This window comes from Podarcis pityusensis, assembly GCF_964106645.2.
Source record: "Podarcis pityusensis genome assembly, chromosome: 2".
Classification (NCBI taxonomy): Eukaryota; Metazoa; Chordata; class Lepidosauria; order Squamata; family Lacertidae; genus Podarcis; species Podarcis pityusensis.
Window position 1 is genome coordinate 102,376,583 of NC_138029.1, and position 8,919 is coordinate 102,385,501.

Sequence of the window (8,919 nt, forward strand, 5' to 3'; positions counted from 1 at the left end):
TAAAATACTTTAGCCTTTGAGCTCTTTTCTGTCTTTTTCTTATTCAGTTTTTTAAAATCTCCATATTAATGTTAACACATCAGTACAGCTTACAAACAACAAAAAGAAGAGGAAGCAAAACGCAAAAAATATAATACAGGAGCATGACCTTATAGTGGTCACTTATTTGATGTCACCTTAGCTCGCATTGCTATAAATTTAGATATAACGTAGAAAAAAATGATATAAGGTTGAACAGTATTGCGATATTTCCAAAAACCCGTGAACAGGAATAATATCTCTATAACGTCATTTTGAGAGTTACATTTCAAGTAATAGGTCAGGTTTTTTGAGGAACAGTATATCCCATATTATTTTAATCCATTCTGCAATGTTAGGTGATTGTATTTGATTTCCAGTGTTGAGTAATGTATGTTCTAGTCACCACAAAAGCCAACAGGTCACACTTCAAGCATAACTCGTAAATATATCTTGCATGTGTTGCCGTTTGAGGTGTTAGCAATAAACAAAGGAACACTCTTGCCTTCTGAGCTCAGGTTACTGAAGCTATAAAATAGAGAACCTTTGGACCACAACAGCAAGGCCAAGAGCCTTGTTGTCTGGGCAGCCCAGGACCTCCATACGCTCTGCCCAGGCTTGCACCCCAGGGAGGTCACTTCAGTTTGACTTTCCCCCCAGAGGTGCACTCCATTGGCTCTTGAGAAATATGGAGGCCAACAAAAGGAAGAAATAGCAAAAACATGAATTGCTGCTGGCTTTGACAGTAGCATCAAATCTTAATCTACTTTGACCTTTCTGAGATGGTTAATCAGCTGTTAGAAGCGTCCCGGCAAATGGTTCACTTTAAACTTGAGTAATATTTTCAAAAGAAAGAAAAAGAAGGATATTAGCAACAGCATTTACACGGAAAGCACGTGTTTTTCCGTTTATGCTTCTTTGTGGTTCTTAAGGAAACCCTTTGGAACTGCTTAGAGGACTGCAGTATCCTGTCTCCCAAAGACTCGCACTGCTGCAGCTCTGCACTTCTCAGAGCCAACAGCTGGATGGATTTTTCACTGATGTTATCCAAGAGATTATCCACCTGTTGAGAAACGTGGATGAAAAATGGTGAAGTATAGCAAGATAAAACAAATTTGTTTGAACTGAAAGAAAGATGAAGGGTTTCAGTCACTTGTAAAGATAGAAAATATTGACTATCCTACACAATGTTATCAGCAATACAAAATTTGCCCATGGAACTGCAATGCGTGCAACACAGCAGGCTGTGGACTTAATGTACATGCATTTTCCTGCATGTGCAATGTCAGGACTGGTCGTTCTCCTCTTCAGATCACCACACAAACACTTCTCATTCTTTTATAACTTTTTATTGCGTATTAACAAACAATATTATAAACGGTTCTTTTCTTTAACTATTACTCCTCAGAGTCACTTATTTCAGATACTTTCTGAGTTCTGCTTCTCCGTGACCAGCAACTCTCAAAATGGCGAACACGCCATTCCTTTCGCTTTCCCACTTTTTTCTGACCTCCTTGCTAGAGCTGCCTTGTATCTCCCCTCCTCCTAATCTGAGCTATAACTTAACCCTTGCCTTTCCTGTGAACATCCGGTCCCTCCCTGTTGTTCCTGTTGTTCTCTTCTATTAGCTTCACTGCTCTCTTCACCCCCTTGGGGAAAACTTTCTCCCTCTGGAAAACTGGAAACTTCTAACTCTATTCCCTGACAGAAATACATCCCTCCATCAGGTCAGGAGCTTCAACCTGAGAAAAGAGCTGAGCGCTGAACTCTTCTAAAATAAGAATTTCTCACATGGGGAGTCCAAAGAAGAAAAGTCACAATAAGAGAGACTCATAAGCCCCATAATCTGGAGCAAACTTGACTGGTTCCAGGTTGAATCGACAGTGAAGTTTGGTCAACAATTCTTAAGCGCAGCTCATGAGCACTTTAAAATGAGTTGGGTTCACTTTCAATTAATGAGCGGTACGCAAACCCACTGAAAGAAATGGGTTTGCTCTGAGTATGACTAATATAGTATATCATTCATGCTGTTCATAGTTTGCTGGTAGGGAGAAGGAAGAATTGGGAGTTGGAAAGATAAAGGTCTATGGTGGAATTTAGATACATAAAAAACACTCTGAAAATGCTTTTTTTGACGTTTTGAAAAATATATTGAATTTGCCATAGCTCACCATCACCATCTAATGTCACATTTGTATAATTCACTTTACAACACACTTACAAACATTTTATTTGCAGCTGTATAGCCAAGTCCTATGTTGCACCATATAATTAAACAATGCTTTGATTCAAGATACCTGCATTTGAAGCTTCCCTAGTGTTATGTCTGAATGGTACCATACTGGTGGTATACTTTTCTTCTTCTTTTTGAACACTGAGAAATTTTTCTTTTTTGCCAAATAGGAAACCTGTTTTTTTTTGGGGGGGGGTGGGAAACAAAACATTCAGACAAGAACATAATTCTGTGATCCACATGAATAGGTGCTTTCCATTCTCTTCCATGAGAAAGGAACATGCCATACCTATGTAGACAATTTGTATTGTGAACACGGAAGATTTCCAGCCTCATAATAAATGGGGAAAGTTCATACAGGGAACTCCCAAGTCTGTTTGTCTCTTATCTTAAATTTGCACCCCTTGTTTCCACCACATGGTGCCCAAGTTGGCTAATACTAGTACAGTATCATAAAATGCAATGAAACAAAAAAATTAAAATGCAGCTAAAAATAAAAACAGTTAAAATTAATTTAACACATTTATGCATTGGCTTATAGGCTACAGGCTGTCAAAAATGTATCTTGATATGTTCAATAAGTAGGGTGGAAATAGCTATATATGTGCAGTGCAATCCCATTTAAAACATTGTGGATGACTTCTCACCGTGAAAGCTCCTCTACCCTTATAGTGCATTCCTATAAGACAGGCATAGGCACTGGTGCTGTTAGCTAGGGATGATGGGAGTTGCAGTCCCAAAACATCTGAAGGGCCACGTTTGCCTATGCCTGCTATAAGGTATATGTCTATAAGAGCTATTACACTTGTTAGCTTAAAAAAAAATGGAAACAACATTTTTAAACAATGGAAGTTAAGCAACATAAGTTCGCTGGGCCCTCTGTTTGGTTGCTGTTAGCAAGGGAGTACTGGAGAATATATACCATTCTTCTGATCTAGCAAGGCAATTTTGTGTTGAATTTTCAGGGTATGCTGCACACAAGCTTCCCAAACCAAGATGAATCTAGGTTATTTTCATTTATTCTTTTTCTTCTTTTCTTTTTAAGATTCATCAGGCACAGTTGTCTTTTGCCACATTTATGAACAAATAAAAGAGGAACAAACTTAATTTCGGGTCTGACCAGCAGAGGGCTTCATCAACCAAACAAAATTTGAATCCGACAAGAAGTCCTGTAGTTTTCCCCCCTGAAGAAACCAGCTGCTCAAAATTGGGAAACAGCACTGAAAAAAAGAGAATTCCTCCTTTGGCAGGATGTTGTCTTTGAATTGGGTTTTAGAAACTGAAAGCCTGTTTCCCCGCAAGCTTGCTCTTTAATCTAGCCTGCCTAGTTTATTAACCTTTTCTCTCACAGGTCAAGTAGTTATATTATGGGCTGCATCCTAATCCACAAGACATCTGCATTATATTAACCTTTATGCTTCTGCATTTAACAAAACAGTTGCACAACGCAGATAAGATCAAGCACTCTAGAAGCAAGAAGTGTGCAACCAGTGATCACCCTTCAGTCTGATTATAGTGAGTTTTTTCCAATGTCTCCTTTAATTTTGCAATATCCTTTTTTTTTTAATGGAGTGATCAGGGCTGTACATAGGTGATCAAAGGAGCTGTAGGTGTGGATGCTAGCACAGAAAATTCATTTCGAAAGGGGAGAAAGAAAGAGCCATTGCGAAGGGACAGCTAAATAGCTCAGAAAAATATTGTTATTGTTATTATTAAAATTTGTATACCACCCTTCATCTGCAGATTTCAGGATGGTTCACAATATAAATACAGTGGTACCTCGCAAGACGAATGCCTCGCAAGACGAAAAACTCGCAAGACGAAAGAGTTTTTCGTTTTTTGAGTTGCTTCGCAAGACGAATTTCCCTATGGGCTTGCTTCGCAAGACGAAAACATCTTGCAAGTTTGTTTCCTTTTTCTTAAAACCGTTAATACCCGTTAAAACCGTGCTTCGCAAGACAAAAAAATCGCAAGACGAAAAAACTCGCAGAACGAATTAATTTTGTCTTGCGAGGCACCACTGTAGCTACTTTTATACATGTTATGTTTGAATTTATTTACGAGTGCCCCATTTCAGCAGCTTACTTGACAGAGCTCCCTCTCCTCTACAGTTGTGCAAGTACTTAAACTGAGTGACTTAAAAACTTTGTGGAAATGTACATAAACGCCATATTTTAAAGTGAGCATTTTCTTTCCAAATCTGCGCACTGAGTTGGCATGTGTATACGTGCATAAAGTGAATAACATAGAAGCTCTAGGGTCTCAGCTGATACATAGGTAAAACACCCGGCTCGCTCTATAAAGAAACAAGCTGGTTGCCATTTAATAAATGCAACAAATTCAGTCTAATTTCCAGCATTCATCCATTACCTTTCGGATCCCAGGTGGCAGAGACACCACTGAGATGCGGCGCATCATCCGTCTTGCTTGCACAACCGTGTTTTTCCCATGCATGCTTTGTGCATGTTCTTCCACAATGTTTACATCCAGCTGAATTGATGCTTCAGAGAGGAAGGAAGAGGAAAGAAAGGATATAGTCAAGCCGAAATGGCGGCAGTTTCATTACCGATAAAAGATCAAATCTGTTCATTCTAGATTAGGTAACCTGGAATTAATATGACTGTTCTTTGGGCCAGGAGCAGATCACAAAAGACCTTTATGCAGATGCAGTACATAAATACACATTGCCTTTCCCCCTTCCCCATGCACTAAAGGTAAAGATTAAGGGACCCCTGACCATTAGGTCCAGTTGTGGCCGACTCTGGGGTTGCGGTGCTCATCTTGCTTTATTGGCCGAGGGAGCCAGCGTACAGCTGGTCATGTGGCCAGCATGACTAAGCTGCTTCTGGCGAACCAGAGCAGCGCACAGAAACGCCGTTTACCTTCCCGCTGGAGCGGTACCTATTTATCTACTTGCACTTTGATGTGCTTTCGAACTGCTAGGTTGGCAGGAGCTGGGACCGAGCAACGGGAGCTCACCCCGTCGCGGGGATTCGAACCGCCAACCTTCTGATCAGCAAGTCCTAGACTCTGTGGTTTAACCCACAGTGCCACCCGCGTCCTTTCCCCATACACTACATTATACTTAAAGGTAAAATGATCCTCTGTCAATTGACAGTCCAGTCTATTCCAGTCATGAACGACTGGGGTTGTGATGCTCATCTCACTTTACAGGCCATGGATTTTACGTGTTCTGCTCAGGCCACAATTTAGGGACTACATTGTGTATTTTAGTAGGCACCCTTGAAGCATGAACATGCTATGTGTGCCCAGTTTGCCTTAATTTAAATTTTGCGCACAAAGTGGTCATTGGCAAAGCAAGTTAAGTTACCGTTCCGTAAAAGCTTCTTCCTTTTCAGTGCTGGAAATACTTTGGGAGAAGGTAAGGCCCGAATAGCCCTTGGAAAGGCATGATACTTAGGGGGAACAGAAGTTGTCTTAGACACTACTGCTTTTGGAGAGCCATCTTCACCATGGAGCTTGGCCTTCTTCCTTGCCCTTTGATAGAAAGGGAATAACTTCCTCATTGTTGCCCTAAACTGTTTCATAAGGCTCTTTTTCTTGCCCACGTGGAATTCAAGAGTTTCAGAGTTGTCAGACTGCTGTCCTTGAGGCATCCGCCTATCCTCCTCTCTCACCAAATGAATAGGCATGACTCTTTGCCATCTGAAAATAAATAAAGATAATGGATAATTACTGACTCTCCTGGTGAGTAAGCCACCCACGGTCCTGGTTTATGCAGATGGTTCACTGTATTGTTGCAGACGTACTGAAACAAAATTTTGCAATGACACGTGAGGCTGCATTTCTGAAATTCAACATAGGGCTTTTAGGATTTCGTACCATTCCAATTTTTGTTTATAAAAGAGCACCTTTTTATCAAAGCAAAAAGAAAAGTACAGTCATACCTCGTGTTGCGTTTGTTTCAGGTTGAGCGTTTTCAGGTTGCGTCCCATGGTGACCCAGAAGTACCGGAAAGGGTTACTTCCGGGTTTTGCCGCTCGCGCATGCGCAGACGCTCAAAATGAACAAATCCCATTTGCAAGGGATCAGAGGTACCACTGTACAAACTTCAACCTTAACTTTTGTAAATGAATTCCCAGTGCATGATGGGTTAGTAATAAGGTTAGCGATCGAGCTGAATGGTCTTGGATGCCTTCCAACTGAGTGGTTCTATGGTTGTAAGGTTGGAATCTAGACATTAGAAGGACTGCTAAAGTGGTTCAACATGCTGGACAGGCCTGGTTTGGCCAAGTACTGGTGATTTGTTGCTGTAGGACCAAATGGTTGGAGACCTCCTAGGAGAAGAAAGAGCCTTGTCAGGGTGGGGGTCACCTTCCCCCTCCATCCTCCCAGCTGTGGATTGTACTAATTATGTGTATGCAGTCAAGCTAAGAGAAGGACAGAGGGCTGAGTTGTCTTCTGTAAGAATATTATGGTGCTGCTGGCATTTCCCTGAGAAATCTGATGGGAGCTTTGGGACCTCTGCAGGAGTTCAGCTGTATCTTCTTCTTCTGTGCTCAACTTCCAAAGCCCGCAGCTGGGAAATAACTTTCTTAGGACCAACCCAAAAGCCACCCCTCAAAAAGGAAGAACTTGAAAACTTGACATGTTTTGATGACCCTATGGTTGCTCCTAATTACTTAATTTTGGATATTTTTCTTCTTCTTATGGCTCAACATGAGTAACTTTGCTTCTCTCTCTCTCCCTGTGTGTGTGTATGCAAATAAAGCACATATCACAAAATGCCAGCAAGCCTCCAGAGACCTCTTTTCAAGAAAACAATTCAACAGGCATTTGTAGAACCTAGCTCTATGCTGTCCCTCTGGAATTCTCGCTAGGCAGAGAACTGGGGCATGTGCAGCTATAGATCTGCCTTCCCCAACTGAATGCCCTCCAGATGCTTTGGACTACAACTCCCATCAGCCCCAGCCAGCATAACTGCACAATACCAAAGCTAATAGGAGCACAACATTATGGGAGTTGTAGTCCAAAATGTCTACAGGTTGGGGCAGGCTGCTATAGACATCTCTCTGTGCATGTCCAAGGTGGCTTATATCAATTTTAAAGCATTCACCGAAAATACAAAAATTAGTACCACCATAAAAGAGTTAAAAACAGAGATCGGAGCAGCAGGCACAACCCTAAAAGGCAGAGGATCAACCTGTTAAAACGACTCAAGCCAATAGATTAGATATCTCCTGGAACAAGAATACTGTATTCATTCATTTCACTTCATATATTTATATAGTGCTTAATACTAAGACAGTCCCAGTTTACAAAACACCAAATCCCATGTATGCATTCTGTACAACGAACAACGTCACTGAGAAACAACAATGCAAACCAAACAATTGAGGGTTCACACACGCCATAAGCATCCCACCCCAAAGAATCCTAGGAACTCTAGTTTGCTAAGGGTGTTGGGAATTGTAGCTCTGTGAGAGCAACAGTTCCCAGATTTTGGGGAGAGGGAATGTGCTCTAAATGCGCTTTGCACGTATGGTGTGTACGCAGCCAAAATCCCCCCAAAACAAAAAGCATAGCTGTGCCTTTTGAAAATATCTTCTGAGTCAGGGAGCCCTTGACCAGACATGTGACCGAAGTTCCTGGGGAATTTCCACAACTTGTTTAAGGTGCAAGTGAAGAATTAGTGTGGCTCACCTATTGGTCTCTTTCCCTTTCACTTGGATGGCTTTTCCCTGAGCTTCAGGCATCTTTTCACTAGGAGGTCTTCGCATGCAGCTCCGAAGAGGACCAGGAAAGCACCTTGGGTTGAGGCGCATAGCTCTTTCCTTCCCAGGCTGAGTAGATTCCTAATATGGGAGCTTAATGTGCATTCAGGTCTCGGCGCTTCCTTGAAACACCTTCCCTTGCCTTGTAAAGATTCGGGCAGGTTGTGCCACAAAACGGCTCTACTTATTGAGAATCACATGGCCTCACAACAAATTTGTCAAAGCCCTGGGAAATTCCACAATACACAGCTCCTCATGGCATGGTAAATTCCTCCTCAGAGACGTGACACATTTTGGGACTTAGCACAAGAGGACGGAGTGAAGTCTATTTCATCCTCACTGACAAGGGTGCGGATTCTCCTCAAAGGCTGCCATTTTCCACCTCGCAATTCCTGGGTTTTCAAGATGCCCCTTTGTTTTGATGGCCGTGAGACAGGAGTTGCAAATGTGATTCACTCCAGAAGTTGCGGACTACAACTCCTATCAGTCCTAGCAAGCATGGTCCATAGGGATGAAGGGAGCTGTAGTCCACAACACAGGAATCTAGGAAACTGTGGGATAGCTCAGTTGGTAGAGCAAGAGACTCTCAATCTCAGGGCTGTGGGTTCAAGCCCCATGTTGGGCAAAAAGAGTTTATTGCATTGCAGAGGTTTGGACTAGATGTGTTTGTGGGAGGGGGGTTATTTGTTTGTTATGTATTTTGAGTTCTCTTTTTGTATCTTTATGTTGTAAACCACCCTGTGATCTTCGGATGAAGAGTGTAATAATAATAATAATAATAATAGATTCAGGTAGGTAGCTGTGTTGGTCTGACGCAGTAGAAATACACACACACACACACACACACACACACACACACACACACCCCGGTATATGAATTGTCCAGTAGCACCTTAGAGACCAGCTAAGTTTGTTCTTGGTATGAGCTTTCGT

The 8,919-nt window shown here is 41.8% G+C and overlaps 1 protein-coding gene across 3 annotated transcripts in view; it reads right to left on the reverse strand.

Annotated features, from left to right (window-relative positions):
• The window catches only part of LOC308471633 (uncharacterized protein C3orf49), a 303,591-nt gene extending 294,886 nt beyond the window's left edge, over positions 1-8,705 (reverse strand). The window contains exons 1-5 of one of the 3 annotated variants that reach the window (XR_013983004.1): positions 7,916-8,705; positions 5,583-5,917; positions 4,622-4,752; positions 2,316-2,426; positions 338-1,081 (exon numbers count right to left, since the gene is read on the reverse strand). Coding sequence is in view for 2 of the 3 variants with exons in the window: in XM_080995897.1 (XP_080852023.1) it covers positions 887-1,081; positions 2,316-2,426; positions 4,622-4,752; positions 5,583-5,917; positions 7,916-8,037 (894 nt within the window). In the remaining variant the exon portion in view is untranslated. Of the gene's footprint in view, positions 1-83; positions 1,082-2,315; positions 2,427-4,621; positions 4,753-5,582; positions 5,918-7,915 lie in introns of those variants that run through there. The other 2 variants (XM_080995897.1, XM_080995898.1) reach the window with 2 other exon arrangements.
• Between the last annotated feature and the right edge of the window lie 214 nt (positions 8,706-8,919).